This window comes from Apus apus, chromosome 19 (genome assembly GCF_020740795.1).
Source record: "Apus apus isolate bApuApu2 chromosome 19, bApuApu2.pri.cur, whole genome shotgun sequence".
In the NCBI taxonomy this organism is placed as follows: domain Eukaryota; kingdom Metazoa; phylum Chordata; class Aves; order Apodiformes; family Apodidae; genus Apus; species Apus apus.
The window spans coordinates 1,834,307-1,851,305 of NC_067300.1; the positions used below are offsets into that span (position 1 = coordinate 1,834,307).

A 16,999-nucleotide genomic window follows, 5' to 3' on the forward strand; every position below is an offset into this window, starting at 1 on the left:
TGGTTTGTCTATTTTATATATACACACACACGATGAACATCTAGTCAAGCTGACACTGGTTTATGAACTGCAAGTGCTCTGCATACCTTGCACTTGTTTGGGTGTATGTTGTAGCAGCAGGAGGAAGGTGTTCCTGCTGAAAAATACAGACTGCAAGTTAAGACATACTTCTGGTTCTTCTGCCCTGGGTGCCTAAATATTTCTGGAAAGATAATGCAAAAAAAATTAGGTACTCAGCAGCTTGTTAGTTGTTGGCTGGAGGGGCCACAAGGGAACACTTTCCACCTTCTTGTACTTCTATGGCTTGTCCTTTTCAGGGTAACTCAAGATCTGCTCCTTGTGGGACCTCCCAGGAGCAGTGTGTGGCTGGCAGCACATCTGCCTGACATGACACAAGTTCTGTTGGAACAGCATGTCTTAAGGCTTCTCCCACTAATGAAATGTTTCAGGAGGAGAAGCTGACTGGGGTGGAATGAGGAAAAATACAGGGCTGCTAGTGACTGATAGATTTAAGGGAGGAGTAAGTTATCAAACGTGTGGAGTTAAACACTGGGCAGTGCCCACAGCCAGTAGCTGTGCAGGGAGCCAGAGATCAGGGACTGTATTTGAAGCAAAGATTATGCACAGCTTTTGTAGCAGAAAAGGTCCCAGGGAGCATCTTGCCCTGTGGGAAGGCTCAGGCCAGTTTAAGGCAGCTCTGCCTCTAGATTTGCAACTCAACAAAACTGCAGGTGGCAAAGCAAAAGCTGCTTGTAATTAAAGTTAGGGACCAGGTGTCTGAACTAGCCCTGACTCTGTTCTGCTGGGGACCAACGAGAAATGCTAATGCCAGCAACATCCTGCAGCTTGTTCCATGCTAAACTGCAGCTCTGGTACTTTGTGTTCTCGGTGATTAGCTCTGTGCCTACAACTTCCCTGCTCAGGAGAGGCTCAGTGGAGGTGTGGGAGTGCAGAGTGTGCTCCTCCAGAGGAGCTCAGCCTGCCCTGTTGTGGTGCTGGCTTCTCTACTCCTTCCAGTTCTCCTGCTCTACCTTGTAGCTGTGATTTGCCAAGTGCTGCCTCTGCACTTCCCAGCTTTGTGCTCTAATCCCTGCCTGTGCCAGCTGAACTCTTAGCTTGGCAGAGCAAGGTGAATGCTGCTTTGAGGGCAGAAGCATTAGCTGATCAACCACCTCCTGGGATGTGCTTCAGTATCATGGTGCTCAAAATAGTGTGTATTTTTTAATCAGATACCTACTCTGATCTTTAGGATTTCAGGATTAACTTTAGGAGATCTCTAAACCAAAGTTTATCTGAAAGGAAAATCTACTTCTGCAAAACAAAGACTTTTATTAAATGTGGCATTAATGTAACAGAACAGCAGCTGTCCCAGACCAACAGGACTTTCCAGGTTGAAGAACAAGTTCAGTAATGCTTTTGTCCATGTGCTGCTTCTTCTTTTTCTTTTGAAGTGCTTTGTGGCTCACTGGCTTTGCCAGCATTCTCAATTCCTTTCTTTAGGGCATCTAGCAATGTCTGAGAACTCTCCAGAATCTGGGAAAGAAATAAAAAGAGCTTACTTTTACATAAACTGTTTCTCTTATGAGCTCCCTTTCGAATTACCTTGCAGCAAGAGGAATTCTCCAGCCCTTCCAACATCTGATTCTTGGTGGCTCATCATCCTATCTCACTGTGGGAACTTCTGTGGAAAAACTTCTCTGGTTCGTGCCCACAACCAGAATAAGAAACACCTCAAGCAATTTATCTGTCTTGGAGCACGAGGCAGAGCAGCTCCTGAAGCAGGCTGTGGGGTGAATGTTTGGATTTTGTTGGTTTTTGTTGTTGTTTTTTTTTTAAGGGGGATGTTGGTACCTGGGGCTTTTAAAATCAGTATTAAATTGTGCTCAGCTGACCCTGTTTCAACTGCCTTCCACTGTTGAACAGCACACTTCAGGTTTCTTGCTTCAAGACTAACTCAGCTCCACCAATGACCTTAAGTTGGCCTAAGTCTTATATTAGTTTTCTCATTTCTACCTTATGTTGCACATAACCTGACACTCCCACTTACTATGCTCTAGGAAGCAAAGCTCCACCAGGTTTAGGAGATCTTCCTGCCTGTCCATCTCACCACTTCAAAGTTTTAACATGGTGGAAAATTGAAACAAAATGTGACAATAGGGCTGTATTCCCAAAGATCACTTATGTTGCTGTGAGGGTGTGGAATTCAGAGTGGTCAGAGATGAAGGTAAGTGTCCCTGTAGGATGAGACACCGGCAGAATGTGTTGGTGGGACCTTGTCTGTGGAAGAAGATGCCTCATTTCCTCTCTAACCACTTCTGTTTTTCACCTCCTGCGAGTGTTTTTTTTTTCCGTTTCAATAAACATTAATTCATTTGTAGGCTGGGGGGTTGTGCCTTGTATCTCAGGGAAGGTTTTTTTTGAAAGGTGCTGTTTGTTTGTGCAGCTTCACAACACAAAACGCTTCAGCTGTGAAATGTTGATGTGGGTTTGCCACCCCACTTCACCCCAAACAATGAGGGCTTTGAAGCAGGCTGAGAAAACGGCTCCAGCCTTATCTGAAAAGTAATGGTCATGGGAAGGTACTGACTTTGGGAGGGGATCTGACACAGAGCAGTTGATCACATTAAAAAAAAACAAACAGGGAAAGGAGAACTTGGGCAGCAGTGAAGAGGAGAGGGGGTGCTCTTCAACTGCCAGCCTCTGGTTAGAGGGCAGATCATGGCTGATCGGAAAGGGGGCTGGAAAGATTCTTTTACTTTTCAAAAATCCTGATAGGTGTGTAACTCAGGATCGGATTCAGCTGTCACCCTGTACCCAGGATCCAGCAGCCCCCGGCAGCTGACAGACACAGGAAAGGTGAAAGGGTAGAGACCTCCCAGGAGCTGAGATGACAGCGACAGCCCTGGCACCGCCGGCCTCCTTCCCACCCCTCCACTGGTCGGACACGGCTGGTTTAACGGCGCTAACGCCGGGAGGCGTTACCAGGCAGGGCAGGGCGCTCGGCAGCCCCAGCAGCTCCTCCACCAGCTCCTCGCTGCCTCTGTAACTGCAGCCTCCGGGGTCCACAGGCCTCTGGCTTCCTCCTCCCCCCCCCAGGGATGGTTTGTGAGATGCTCTTCACCGGACGGGGGGTCCCAGGGCGCACCCGGGGATGCTCCCGCTTCCCCCCCCGCCCCGGGCACCGCGACCCGCCCGAGCCCCCCGCCCCTGCCCGCCGGTACCTGCCCGTAGGTCGCCTCGGTCTCGGCGATGGTCCGGTCCAGCTCGCTGCGCGCGGCCAGGTGCCGGGCCAGGCTCTCGCTGGTGCGGGCCAGCCGCTCGCTCAGCGCCCAGACCTGCCCCTGCAGCCGCGTCCGCTCCGCCTCCTCCTCCCGGATCCGCCCGTTCAGCTCCTCCCGCCGGGCGCGGAGCTCGGACAGCCCTGCGCGGGGGACCCTCAGCCCCGGACCCTCAGCCCCGCTCCCGGCCCCGCTCCCGGCCCCGCTCCCGGCCCGGCCCCGCTCACCGTCCCGCAGCTCCGCGCTGTAGCCCCGCAGCGCGGCCCCGGCCTCGCTCATCGCGCGGGCCCCGCGTCCCTCGCTCCGCCCTCCCGAGCGGCCCGGCCCGATGGAGCCGCGGGCGGGCGCGGGGCTCTCGGCCGCCTGGCACACGCTGAGCAGCGCCCTGGTGCCGCCCGCCGCGCTGGGGCTGGTGAGCGGGCCGGGGGCTGCGGGGCCGGGGGCTGCGGGGCCCGGGGGCTGCGGGGCCCGGGGGGCTGCGGGGCCCGGGGGGCTGCGGGAGGCCCGGGGGGCTGCGGGAGGCCCGGGGGGCTGCGGGGCCCGGGGGGCTGCGGGAGGCCCGGGCAGGCCCGGGGGCTGCGGGAGGCCCGGGCAGGCCCGGGGGCTGCGGGGCCCGGCCAGGCCGCCCCGCTCGCCTCACGCTGCCGCCCTCGCGTCTCGGGGCCCTGGCGGGTTCGGCCTCCTCGGCAAGGCGGGGCAGGCCCGACCCCGCCGCGCTGGTGGCTCCGGGCTGATCCCCGGCCCGGCCGGGCCCTGCCGCTCCTGGGGAGAGTTTTTAAGGCCGGGGCTGGGGGGGAGAAAGGGCTGGAGCCGGTGGCTGGGGAGGGGGAGCCGGCGGGGCCTGTGCCGGCCCGGGGGGCTGTCAGGGAAGGGCCGGGGGGCTCCAGCCATCCCCCCGCTCCTCATCCCGCTGGCCAGGAAAGCGTAAATGCCAGGAGGATGTGCTGCTTCCCCTGCCTGCCGCGGCCCTGCCCGCTCCCCGAGGCAGCTGGCCCGGCCAAGGACGGGCTTGCCCCGGAGCCACTCGTTCTGGGGGCCTGAGGGTGGCTGGGGGCCCTGCCGTCGGCAGAGCTGGGTGCCTCCCCGCAGCTGCTCCCTGCAGCAGGGCCGGTGGTGTTTGGGGGTTAGTGCTGGGGGTGGGCACAGGCTGAGACCCCAGCAAGGGGTGATATCCCCCTGCTGCAGCTCGACAGCAGGGCCTGTGGGCATTTGGACCCTGCTCTTTGGGATGAGCGGTCTCTTCTGCTGCAGATCCTCCTGGAGGAGTCCTTTTCTGTGCGTAACTTGGTGTCCCCTCTGCTTTTCAGGCAGCTCCAAGGTCCGACCCCGCGGGGCCGCTGAGGGACGCGGAGCTGCGGGCAGCCCTGGAGGTGCTGCGCTGCTATGGCCTGCACTCTGTCCTGGAGGAGTGGTTCATCGAGGTGCTGCAGACAGACCTGCAGGCCAACATAGCTCCTGAGTTCTGGAACTGCATCGGCCAGTATGAGAACACAGCCGAGGAGCCCCAGTGCTCCTTGCTCCTCCTGGACGCGTTCAGTCTTCTCAAGTGCCGCCTGGACCCCTACCTGAACAGCCTGGAACTTCTGGAGAGGTGGACCAAGGCAGGCTTGCTCCTGGGGACAGGTGCTCAGATGCTGCAAGAAAAGGTCTACACCATGTTCAAAGCGATCCTTTTCTTCTCCACTACCAAGTCCTTCCAGGAAATGATCCAGCAGTTCTACAGCCGCACTTTCAGGATCTACATGCGGCAGTGGAAGAAAGGAGGAGATGGAACCAACGAGTGTGAGAGCAGCACGAGTGAGACTGAGCAGGAGAGCGACACGGAGGAGGGTGGAGGAGAGGGCCCTCTGTGTGCTGGCTGCAGCAGCAGGAGGGAGCAGTGCTGGTGCCCCAAAGCCATGGAGCAGTTCCAGCAGCTCAATGACATTCTGTACGCAGGTGACGGGGTGGTGGGTGTCGCTCAGAGCCAGCGGGGCGTCCGCAGGGGGGGCAGCAGGTTTTTGTAATACCTGAAAATGGGAGGAGTTGTGTGAGGTCCAGAGGTGTCATGGTACTGAGAGGCTGTGGAGTCTCCTCCTCTGGAGTCACTCAGAATGGGTCTGAGTGTGTTGCTGTGTGATCTGCTGTAGGTGATCCTGATGGAGCAGGGGAGTTGGACTAGAAGGTTTTCAGACCAACCAGTTGCTGCCCAGTCCTGACCACTCTGTGATTGTGATACTGGTTAGAGAGCTTGACACAGGGTTCTGCAGCTGGTTGCCAGTGGGTGACAGAACTAGAGCAGATCTCTGGAGACAAGTTCCTCTCCCTGGCTATGACAATATCTCTCTTGCTCTAAGGCCTTCTGTCCATAAAAAAGCAAACTTCTAAATGAAGAAGCTTTTGATGGCCAGAAAATGCTGTTTCTAAGGAAGAGGGGATAGGAGTTGAGTCATGTGTTATCCATGTAGGGCACCTATGCAGCTATCAGAGCATTTAAACTAGGAGCTCTGCCTGCATCTGTGGAGCACAGGGGGAGGAAGGTGCCTTCGGGCAGTCTGATGGTCTTGAGGTGCTGGTTCCTTTGCTTCCATGTGCTCTGACCTGGGCGCTGTCTGTGTCTGCAGCCGCCGGCTGAACTTGCTGGAGAGGGTGAGCGCCGAGGCCGTCACCACCATCCTGCACAGGATGATTGAGGAGAGGATGGAGCAGCGATGCAGGGGGGAGTATGAGCACTCCTTCCTGAACGAGTTCCAGGAGGTAGGGAAGCCCCTGCAGGCCATGAGGGCCCTTCCTTTGGGGATGGGTGGCTGCTCCTGTGTCTGCTTGAGCGGTTCGGGCTAAAAGCAAATTCTAGTGGAAAACACCTGGTCCTGGGCTGTGACTCCCACCATCTCTGGCAGAAGAGGTGGTTAAAACTCTCCATGGTGATGGAATGCTAGAGGGGAAGGTTCTGACCTGGGTGTAATGGACCATTATATTTCACCTGGGGAAGTTCACGATGAGGGAATTCCTGTGGTTCAGTTTCACAAAGTGCAGGAACAGGTGGTGCCACCTGGGCTGCAGAGAGCCCTCCCTCTCTGTACGTGGGCCCCTAGTTTGAATTTGTGGGGCTGTTCTCTTCCTTCTTTCCAGTTTCTCAGCATCCCTTTAAAATGGGAGGTGAGGATGGGAGGTGATAACTCTGGTATTGATCTCACCACTGGGCCACATGAAGATCTTTCCTTGCACCTTCCCAGTTGTTTTCCTGCTGCCTTAAACAGAGTTCATGTTGGGCTGTTTACCCAATATAATCCAAATAAAATTCTTTTCCGGGTACGGTCCTGGCTCTGCAGGCTTGCCCTGAGTTCTTTGTTCCTTGAAGCATGACCTTGCCCTTGCCTGGCTGGAAGAACAATGAGTGAAGTCAGGTTGCCATGCAAACCAGACTCCTCTCTGGTTGCCCCAGTTTCCTTGCTGGTTGCCACACCAGCCCTTTTGTTGTCTGCAGACGTCATCACTCATTTTATGTTTACTTCCCTTTAGTTGCTGTGCAACACTTTCTTTACTGGACTTAGTGTGAAATGCTTTTGGATGACCTGGAGATTGATCAAGGATATTTTAAGGGCACCAGAGAAAATGCAGCTGCATTCCCCTGGTCAGTCCCTGCAGAAGGTCCCCTTGCTCCCACCTCTTCAGAAAGGCCAGTATGGAATATTGGAGTGTGTCAGAATTAGGAAGAAACAATTATTGGGAAGATATTTAAAGGAAATTAACAAATTTAAAAGGTAAAATAGGAGAAGTCAGAGGAACAGCTTGTTGAAAGTACAGGTGCTGACAACAAACCCCCTGGTCAGACACATCAGCAGTGGTCAGGAGTATCAGTCCCTGCTCAGGCTGGGATAAGAGCACTCAGAGAAGATAAACCCATGGGGTAAAACAGGCTGGTTTGATAATGGTAGTATTCTTGAAAGTTGAGTTGCTTTGCTTCAGGTCTAGTCCTTTCCTTTTGTCCTTTAGGAAATGTCTTTATCAGCTTTTCCACATTTTTGCCCAGGTCAATGTCCAGGTGTTCTGTAGTTCTCAGGGTCATCCTGTCTTGTCATGAGCAGAACTTGTGCTTTCCTTCAGTGCTTTCTCAGTGGAGTAGATAATTAAAATTCAGGATCAGCAAACCAGACCTTGACTTAGTGCTTTTGTTTCAGGCTGCTGGAATCTGGTCATCAAAAATACTATTATTTAGTAGCTATTAATGCTCAAGTACTGTTTTAGGAGGGGCTGTGCCTTTGCCACCTTAAAGGAAAAATTTAAAAAAACCACATTTATTTTGAATTTCTGGATATTGTAGTTGAGTACCTTTGAAATTTGACAATTACACGTTTCTCTATAGAAAACCAAATCTCAGATATAAAAAGTTAACCTTCTGATGCTCTCTGTTCATGTTTTTATTTTATTATTCAGGGCCTAGGCTGGTATCTGAGGTCTTGGTTTCAAGTGCCCTGAGTTTGGTTGGTATGTCTGTGAGTCCTTGGAATGGTTGACTTGCTCTTCCATGATTTCAGGAACAAGACATTTTGGGCCAAGGGTGGTGGGATGGGGATTTGCTGGTGTTCTCTAAAAGAGAAAGGTTCTGTGAGCACAGGATGGAATGGAATTCTGCAAGAGTAGAACAGGCTGCAAGTTTTTGATGAAACCCTGTCCTGTTTGGAGCCCAGCACCTATGCACAGTCCTCAGTCACCCCTGATCTTCTCAGACGTGTCTGCAGAGCTGGTCTCTTTAGTTCAAGTCCATGTTCTTTCTGTGGGCCTTTCCCCAGCTGTAACCCAGGAGAGGAGCTGGAGGTGGTGCTGCTCGTGGGGCTGCCTGGCGACGGGCTGAGCGCGGGACATGGCTGTGCATCCAGCTGTGCTCTTCACCGTCTCTGTCCCTTCCCTCTCCTTGTGCAGTGGATCGAGAAGGTGATTGGCTGGCTCAGCAGGGTGTTTCTGCAAGATGGTCCCTTGGCACAGTCCTCTCCAGAAGCCAGCAGCACCTTGAAGCGCTGGCGGTGCCACGTCCAGAGGTTCTTCTACCGCATCTACGCCAGCATGCGCATCGAGGAGCTCTTCAGCATCATTCGAGGTGGGTGTCACCTGCTCATTCACTCTTGGACTGGATCACTGACAGATCTGTTCCCACCTCCTGGGCTGCCATGCTGTCACCTCTTGCCATCCCACAGAGCATGGCACTGTTCCTAACCACTGCTTGGTTTGTAGATTTCCCAGAGTCGAAGCCTGCTGTGGAGGACCTCAAGTTCTGCCTGGAAAGGACCAATCAGAGGCAGCAGCTGCTCAGCTCCCTGAAAAGTGCCCTGGAAATGCGACTTCTGCATCCTGGTGGGTGTTACATCCCTGTCTGTGTCATGACATGGTGAGGAGCCTGGACTTGAGTGGGGGGATCTGCTGGGAGCATCATCTGGATTCACACTGGATGAGCTGGGCTGTGCATGTTCTGTGCTCTCAGGGCTGGAGTGTCCTTGGCCATTAGTAGTTGATTGTGTCCCGGTCCCTACTTGCCTCATTTTTATGACATGGTGAGGAGCTAAGTTAGATGTTTAACTTTGTTCCAGGAGGGTGGAGGCTTCTCTGCTGTGTGTGGTCTGAGCTCCTAATACAGAATCTGGGCTCAACTGGACTATAGCAGTCTCTGAGCCTGAGTTCCCAGTTGCAACTGGTTTCTTAGTCACACAGATCAAATCTCTCCCTTCAGCTGAGACAATAGGGCAGCAAGCCCTGACCCTCCAGCTCCACAGATAGAGGGCTTGGAGCATCCAGCTCCTTGCAGCCAAGCCCTTAGTCTGTGCTCTGGGACTCTGGACTCCCTCTGCCCCTCCTGTAGGAGTGAACACATCCGACATCATCACTCTCTACATCTCGGCCATCAAAGCCTTGCGGGAGCTTGACCCTTCCATGGTTATCCTGGAGGTCGCCTGTGAGCCCATCAGGAAGTACCTGAGGTAGGAGGCTTGGGGGGCAGTCTTAGGCATCCCCTTCCAGCCCTTCCCCTCGCTCACTCTGTTCCTCTTGCCTGTTGGCAGGACTCGGGAGGACACGGTGCGGCAAATCGTGGCCGGTCTCACGGGAGATGCTGAGGGCTCCAGTGATCTGGCAAATGAGCTCTCAAAAGCTGACCCAGTGACCCTGGAGAATGGCCAGGAGAGTGACGATGACATCTCAGAACCAGGGGACTGGGTTCCTGACCCGGTTGATGCAGATCCAGGTTAGAGGCCAAGACCCTTGGCAGCCCACCCTTCTCCCTGGTGGGCTGGATTCTTGAGCAGCTCATCTGCTGGTCCTCTGTCTCTAGTGGGTGGGGTTGGAATTGACCTCTGAAAATCATCTAGTCCAGCCTCCCTGCTAGAGCAGTGTCACCTACTGCAGATCCCACAAGAACACATCCAGATGTGTTTGGAATGTCTCCAGAAAAGGAGACTTCACGGCCTCTCGGGGCAGCCTGTCCCAGGGCCCTGTTACCCTCCCAGTACAGAGCTGGGGCAGTTCTCTGTTAACCTCACTCTGTCATCTGCTGGATTTCACTAGGAAAATCCAGTTCCAAGCGTCGGTCCTCAGACATCATCAGCCTGCTGGTGAGCATCTATGGCAGCAAGGACCTGTTCATCAACGAGTACCGCACGCTGCTGGCTGACCGGCTGCTGCATCAGTTCAACTACAGTGCTGAGAGGTGAGCTCCAAGTGCCCGACCCCAGAGCTCTCCATGCTGACATCACCTGAAAAAGATGTGCTTCAGCCTTGCTCCTGTGAACAGCTCTTTCTGGTCATTTCCTTGGCAGCTTTGGGTTTGCATCTAGAATTCCCTGTGCTCATCTCTTCTCAGGCGGCGTCCTGCTCAGTCCTGCCCTTGTCTCACACTAGTAGGGTAGCATGTAGGAAACTGGAGGCACTGAGACCCTCTTAGCTCCATCCCATGTGTTCTGGTGGCCTTCACAACCTACACAGGCTGCTTAGGGTCAGCAGGAAGTGTCGAAGTACAGAAAAAAGGGATGAAGCACCAGGAGACCTCAGTTGCAACCCAACTGTATCTGTGTTCAGCAGTTGCAGTGGTTTTCCCTGCTGTGAAATGCAGCTCATGGGAGCCAGGTCTGGGAGGGGCCATCTCAGGCAGGTGGCTGGGGAATGCTGAGGTGGCACCATGTCATCGTGGTGAAGTGCTGTGCTTGTCTGTGGGACGGGAATGGGATGGGAAGGTCTTCAGAAAGAAGGGGAGATCTCATGGCAGCCACTGCTTCCTCACTAGGGAAGGAGGAGGAGTAGGCACTGACCTCTCTGATGACCAACAATAGGACCCGAGGGAATGGTGGGAAGATGTGCAGGAGACATTAGGACATTTAGGTTGGACATTAGGAAGGGATTCTTCACCCAGAGGGTGGGGGGGGCACTGGAGTGGGCTCCCCAGGGGAGCAGTAATGGCACCAGGCCTGACAATATTCAAGAAACACTTGGGCAAGGCCCTCAGGGACATGGTGTGAACTTTGGGGTTGTCCTGTTCTGGGGCAGGAGCTGGACTTGGTGACCCAGGCTGTCTGAGGAGGTGGTTAAGCCACCATCCCTGGAGACACCTAAACAGACAGATGTGGTGCCAGGGGACAGGGTTTAGTGGTGGACGTGGCAGAGTTAGGGTGGTGGTTGGACTTGATGATCTTGAAGGTCTTTTCCAACCAGAAGGGTACTATAATACTACTATGAAAAGCTGCTGGGCTGCAGAGAACGAGACTGTTCCTTACTTAGCTGCTAGGAGGCATCCTGTTCAGATCCTGAGCCTTGGGAGAGCACCCTTGTGCCAGGGACTACCTTTTCCAGCTGTGCTGCCTGGCGTGGAGATCAGACCAGGCTTCTCTGTCTCAGGGCCCCGTGTCTGAGCTGTTGTTTCTCTTACCAGGGAGATCCGGAACGTGGAGCTGCTGAAGCTGCGCTTTGGGGAAGCTCAGATGCACTATTGTGAAGTCATGTTAAAAGTAATGTTTGTTTCTTTAAAGAAAAATTCAAGCCTTGGGTGTTGGAGCTCATTGGGAGGGGGAGGGACTTGAGTGACCCAAAAAAAGGATCTTTTAGGAAAGTGGAGTTCCCAGAATCGCAGTGAAGGGGCCGATTTGTGACAGGCAGAAGCGCAATCAAAATCGTGTCTGTTTCTCAAGCCCTGCAGGTTGGGTTATCACCTCTGGGGGATGGTTGCTCTGGTGCTGTTGTCTCTCCTGCCCTTCCTGCAGTGTAGAATTCTGGCATTGAAGAGCTGGGCTCTTCCAGCTCCCCTAGGGTTGGGAACTCTGGAGTTGAATTCCCTTGGAGCACTGTGGGAAGAATACGGGTCTGGAAGGGCTCCAGAGTAGGCTGGTGTTGAGTTGTAAGCCCTTCCTCAACCTCCCCAGAAATATTTCTGAGTATGTAGCAGACTTTCTGGTGGACACACATTTGGAGACAACATTAGTCACCTTGTCAAGCTTCTCCTTTACTAAGGGTTAGCACTGACCTGGGAGAGAAGGAGCTGCCTTAGCTTCCTCTGCCTTTCCCAGGACATGGCTGACTCGCGACGCATCAACGCCAACATTCGTGATGAGGAGGAGAAGCTCCCAGAGGAGGAGAGGCCTCCATTCAACCTCGTTGCTGTTATCCTGTCAAGTGAGTTCTGGCCACCACTGAAGGAGGAGAAGCTAGAGCTTCCAGAGCAGGTCAAGGAAGCCATGGAAGCCTATTCCAAAAAGTATGAGAAATTAAAGGTGAGGCAACCTTAACCCTCCATAAAAAACAGGGTGTGCTGTCCAGACTGTTACAGAGCATGGTTTTTGCAAAGCCCTCCTTAACCTGCCTGAAATTTTAGCTGCTGGGACATCCATGCTGTGATGGTGGAATCCCAGAGTCCTTCAGCTTTCAGTCGGAATTGGAAGCTTTTGGCTTGGCCATTGCCAAAAGAAGGGTCTGTCTCCATGGGTGCCTCATTGTGGTGGTTGCTGTTAGGGAAGAGAGTTTCCCAGTGTCTGTTCAGTAAACGGTGCTGAGGTGGGAGTTCTGCATCTGAAGTCTGTTCTAAGCTTGAGTTCTGCACTAGTAAGAGTGGCATCCTGTTCCTGTTGAGCCTCTCTTCTTCTGGCACTCTCCTCCCCTGCTTGTCCTCCTGAAAAGAAGCTCTTTTAACATGGTCTCAGGTCCAGTTTCACTGTTAGCCTGGAGGTGAAAGTTGCTGCTTCTGTCCGTGGTTTCTCCTGGGTTGTTTCATTAATTTCTGGAGGGTCCCTTAACTCCATGGGAGAGACTTGTGGTGCAAGGTTTTTGGTCAGTTTGGTTGTGGCTCAGACAAGAACTGAATCCATGACTTTAAAACCAGCATGGAATGATGGAAGGGAGGCACACAGGGCAAACGTAAGGAACCATGCAATGTTCTTCTGTTCTCCAGGCACTTGACCATGGCAGTCAGTTAGAGAAAGCTGAGGTGCATCTTGCTTTGCACACACAGAATGGGTTGGAAGCAGGAGCACGTGTCTGGAAGTCAAGGAGAGATCTAGGTCACTTCCAGAGCTATGGTCTTGGCTTTCTCAACTAGCAGCTTCTTACCTGGTGGAGTGCAGAGCACACACCTGGAGCATGGATGATCCAGGTCTAGCTGTCATGTCACACACTGTCTAGTGTCTGTGTGCACACACAGATGGGTCTTTGCAGCCAACCTGAACACAGGTCGGTGTCTCGTGCAGATGTTCCTCCATGCAGATGTTCCTCCATGCAGATGTGCTCTGACTTCACTTGAGGCTTGGTTTTCTATATCCTTTCTTGAACCTCTACAACAGGTGACACATGCCACGAGACCAGGCAGCTCATGGCTCTAGATCCTGTCTCTCCTTCTGCAGCTCTGTGCCAGGTGTGGGTGCCAGCTGAGTCCTCTGCCTGCCAAAAGGTAGTTAGGAGAGAATGCAGGAGGGGATGCAAGGAGGGAGCAGCCTCCTTGAGCATCCTCAGCCTTCCAAGCAAGCAGTGCTCTTTTCACACCAGTATCAGAAGAGACTGCTCCTCTTCTGAGGGAATCCTGCCCCTGGTGACTGTTGATTTGCTGGTAGGAGTTTGTCCTGAGCAGCTCAGTTGGTTTTTCAGTGTTTCCTCAACCTGTGCTTACCCCACCAGAGAGCTGACATTGATCTTGGGCAAGGGCTGCACAACAGCTTGGGCCAAGGAGTATGTTTGTTGTGAGGAGTAGGGGACAGTTGGGTGGTGGCAGTGCTGGGCGACTCGGGAGTGGAGCAGCATTTGTGTCTGGCAGAGGTGGATGGAGTGCAGCTGGCCCTGGTGGTGCAGGGGTGCTTGCAATAACGCAGCACTTGGTGGTTCCTGGTAGAAAATCTGCTGTGAGCAGCTGTTTCCCCCTTTTCCAGGCCATGAGGACCCTGAACTGGAAGTACCACCTGGGCCTGGTGAGCTTGGACGTGGAGCTGGCAGATCGCACCCTCTCGCTGTCGGTCTCTCCTGTGCATGCTGCCATCATCCTGCACTTCCAGACCAAGAGTGAGTGCCAGGGCAGGGACTTGGCATTACCACCATGTCTGTGGGCTTACCATGGGTGGGAAGGCCACCTTGCTTGAGTGGCTGAAGTTTCTGAAAGCTCTGGAAGCAGAACCAAGACATGGTTCATGGGCTTGGCTCTACCACAGGGCTCAGCCAGGTCTCCAGCTCTCCTAGCAGGCAGCGCCCAGCAAGACCACAGCTCTGCCTTCTGGCAGTTGCTGCACATGGCTGCTAGCTCCTGGCAGTAGAGGTGGGCAACTGTCCTGTTCTCTCCTTTGATACCCATGGTCTCCACAGGTACGTGGACACTGACAGAGCTGAGTGAGGTGCTCAAGGTGCCGGTGACGTCGCTGAAGCGCAAGATGACGCTGTGGCTGCAGCAGGGAGTGCTGCGTGAGGAGCCCCAGGGCACCTTCACTGTGATTGAGGAGGAGCAAAAGGACCAGGTGGAGAAGGTGGTGCTGATAGACAGTGATGAGGAGGGGGACTCGGCCATGGCATCCCAGGCTGACCAGAAGGAGGAGGAGCTGCAGGTACCTCTCCATGTGTCTCGGCTGCTTGTGGGGCTGGCAGGACCATGTCACATCCTGTGCTTTTCACTTTGGGGAATCTGATGAAGATGATGGGTTCACTTTGCACTTTGGATTTGCATTTTTCACTGCCTTGGCGAAGTCCAGCATGAGGGTGTTCTGAAGTGAGTCTCTCTTGGTTGGTGCTTGCTGGTGCAGATGCTGAATCCCTGCCTTCCCTCCAGAAAAGTGCCAGCTGCTGAGCCAGGCAACCACTTGGATATCTCTAAATCTGGTTTTTCAGTTAAAAAAAAAAGTAAAAAAAAAAATGAGACATGATTTCATAATTGAAAACAGTCATAACTGTTCAGATTCACCCAAACAGCTCATTTTGGCACTTAGACTGCCCAAAAGGCTTACCCAGTTCTAACAGCTGGACCTCTGCCTGCTCTCTGTTGTGGTTCCTGGACACTTCCATTGCTTTTCCTACCCTTGTGGTGTGGTGTGTGTTGTGCCACTGTGCAACACACTTGTCATACTGGTGTTTATCCACTGAGGGTCATGCATGTACTGCACGTCTGATCCTGCTTTCTAGCTGTGTGTCCCAATGCCTGGTGCTGTTCTGGGATGTTTCCTGGTTGAAGACCACATGCTCATGGCTGAGGCAGAACTTGCAGCCACCCACAGCTTTGCTGTGTGTCTGGGCTCTGGGATGCTGATGCACACTTGTCTTCATGCTATAGATGCCAGTGTGATTTACTGCTGCCTGTGTGTCCCTCTCTGCAGCTCTTCTGGACGTACATCCAGGCCATGCTGACCAACCTGGAGAGCCTGTCCTTGGAGAGGATTCACAGCATGCTGAAGATGTTTGTGATGACTGGCCCGGTGGTTACAGAGATTGATATACAAGAGCTGCAGGGTTTCCTCCAGAAGAAGGTCCAGGACCAGCAGCTCTTCTACTCTGGAGGTGTCTATCGCCTGCCCAAGAACTGCAACTAGACTGTGAGCATCCCTGTGCCTCCTCTGCCTCAGTGCTCTGTGCCTGTGCTCAGGCCTCCAGTGCTGCCCAGCTCTCTTGTGTCCTCCTGGGTAGCTGTGCTGGGGGGCTGCTGGGCTCTCCTCCCCAGATGAGTGTCCTTTCCACCTGCAGGCAGCTCAGCAGCAGCCTGAGCCATGCACCCCACAACTTCTGGGTCTGGGCCTGCTCCCCCCTTGCTTCCCCTCCCATACATGAGTGTCTGGGCCCACTTCTCTGCTTAATAAAAAACAGCAGTCTGCTTTTTCAGACCATACCAAGTCTTTTCTTTCCTCTCAGCAGCTCACTCCTGGCATCAGCCTTCCCACGCCAAAAGGGCAGGCAGGAAACTGCCCAGGCTGCTGGGCACTGTCTCCCTTCCCTTGGGTCTCCATCCATAGCCTGGGGAAGTTTTGGGAGGGGGCTGTTGGCTCCTGTTGCTGTCTGGGTCTCTGTGTGTGGCTGAAGCACCATCTTGCAGCTGGCTCTGATGTGTGGGACCCTGCACAAAAGCCATGTTCACACCAGCTCCTTTGGCTTCCCTGAGGGGAAGACTCCAAGGTTCACTTACCCTTTGTTGGGACTGTGTGGAATAATTTTACTGTGGGATGAAGAATGCTTTAGATGGATGAGATGTAGCAGTTGTTCAGGATCATCCAGGCACTGGTAGGGTTGTTACTATGGCACAAACACGTCTCACTTCCAGCAGCACAGTGGGTGCCCTGGACGTGTGTTGTCTTGGTGAGCTTCAGAGCTCTTGGCACTGCTGGGGTCAGCCAGGCAGTTGGATGAGATCCCTGAGCTCTCTTGCTTAAACATTGTGCTCCCAACCTGGGTATCAAACAGTGGCTTCAGGATTGTGCTCTGTCTCCATAGCACTCAGGGTTCCTCGCTCCTTTCTGGGTGGGTTTTGCTCACCAGGAGGAATATGCTGGGGAAATCTGGCTTTTACTGAACATTTCCTCTCTGTGAAGCAAAGAAGTTTCCCTTCATCTGCTGAATTTTCTATCCCAGGCTGTGAGCACTGCAGCAGGTGGAATTGAGGTGCCAAAGGGCCACACTTAAACCATCAGAGCAACCCTGGCTGTGCATCCAGGTGCATGAGAGACTCGTGGAACATGGAAAACCACCTGTCTTTAACATCTAACCTCATTTTTTGGTGTCTAAAGGCCCATGGGTCCCACACTGGGCATCCTTTATGCAGCACTAGGAGCTGGTTGGTGTGTTCTGTTGTGAAGCTTAAGAAGGTCCCTTGTGCTGTAGGGGCTCTGGTAATAACTACATAATCCCCAGTCTGTGTAGGATATTACGCCAGGTGAAGCCAGGACGGAGGAACAGCAGCTAACCCTGAGTCACAGCAGGCAGAGGAGGGAAATCCATGCCTGGACACTCGAGGAGCCTCATCAGACCCTGGTGGGACACCCAGCTGGATCTGTTGTCATTTGAGGTTCGGTGAGGTGGCCAGGACATGGCAGTGGCCTTGTCATTGCTGTGCCCAGCTTGGGATGTGGCTGGGGACATCCCTGGGAGCCACACCTGGGACCCATGTATCGAGGACATGAGACACAGAACCTTGTTGAATTGCAGCTCCTTGAACCCCAGGCAGAGGTCTCGGCTGCCCGCTCGGTGCTCCTGCAGCAGGGCCTGGGGGGTTACCCTGCAGAAAACACCTCCTGGGGCTTCTCCCTATTCCTTCACAG

The 16,999-nt window shown here is 53.8% G+C and overlaps 2 protein-coding genes across 2 annotated transcripts; one reads left to right on the plus strand and one right to left on the minus strand.

Moving 5' to 3' along the window:
• Positions 1–1,309: 1,309 nt before the first annotated feature.
• LOC127392519 (microtubule nucleation factor SSNA1-like) lies at positions 1,310–3,557 on the minus strand. Its single transcript, XM_051636568.1, has 3 exons — positions 3,506–3,557; positions 3,222–3,421; positions 1,310–1,533 (listed from the first exon to the last, which is right to left on the minus strand). Exons 1-3 carry the CDS (start codon positions 3,555–3,557, stop codon positions 1,405–1,407), a joined length of 381 nt encoding a protein of 126 aa, XP_051492528.1. The 3' UTR covers positions 1,310–1,404.
• On the plus strand, positions 3,402–15,569 carry ANAPC2 (anaphase promoting complex subunit 2). Its single transcript, XM_051636493.1, has 13 exons — positions 3,402–3,690; positions 4,586–5,208; positions 5,882–6,014; positions 8,181–8,355; positions 8,490–8,609; positions 9,112–9,229; positions 9,311–9,492; positions 9,813–9,954; positions 11,170–11,245; positions 11,801–12,004; positions 13,646–13,775; positions 14,073–14,308; positions 15,071–15,569. The coding sequence occupies exons 1-13, from the start codon at positions 3,607–3,609 to the stop codon at positions 15,281–15,283; spliced, it is 2,436 nt and encodes an 811-aa protein (XP_051492453.1). The 5' UTR covers positions 3,402–3,606; the 3' UTR covers positions 15,284–15,569.
• Positions 15,570–16,999: the final 1,430 nt, after the last annotated feature.

Coding starts and splice junctions, on each gene's coding strand:
- LOC127392519 (XM_051636568.1), bottom strand. CDS start 3,557: ATGAGCGAGGCCGGGGCCGCGCTGCGGGGCTACAGCGCGGAGCTGCGG. Junction 3,422..3,505: donor CAGCGCGGAGCTGCGGGACG/GTGAGCGGGGCC, acceptor TCCCCCGCGCAG/GGCTGTCCGAGCTCCGCGCC. Junction 1,534..3,221: donor CCGAGGCGACCTACGGGCAG/GTACCGGCGGGC, acceptor TTTCTTTCCCAG/ATTCTGGAGAGTTCTCAGAC.
- ANAPC2 (XM_051636493.1), top strand. CDS start 3,607: ATGGAGCCGCGGGCGGGCGCGGGGCTCTCGGCCGCCTGGCACACGCTG. Junction 8,356..8,489: donor GCTCTTCAGCATCATTCGAG/GTGGGTGTCACC, acceptor CTTGGTTTGTAG/ATTTCCCAGAGTCGAAGCCT. Junction 13,776..14,072: donor CCTGCACTTCCAGACCAAGA/GTGAGTGCCAGG, acceptor TGGTCTCCACAG/GTACGTGGACACTGACAGAG.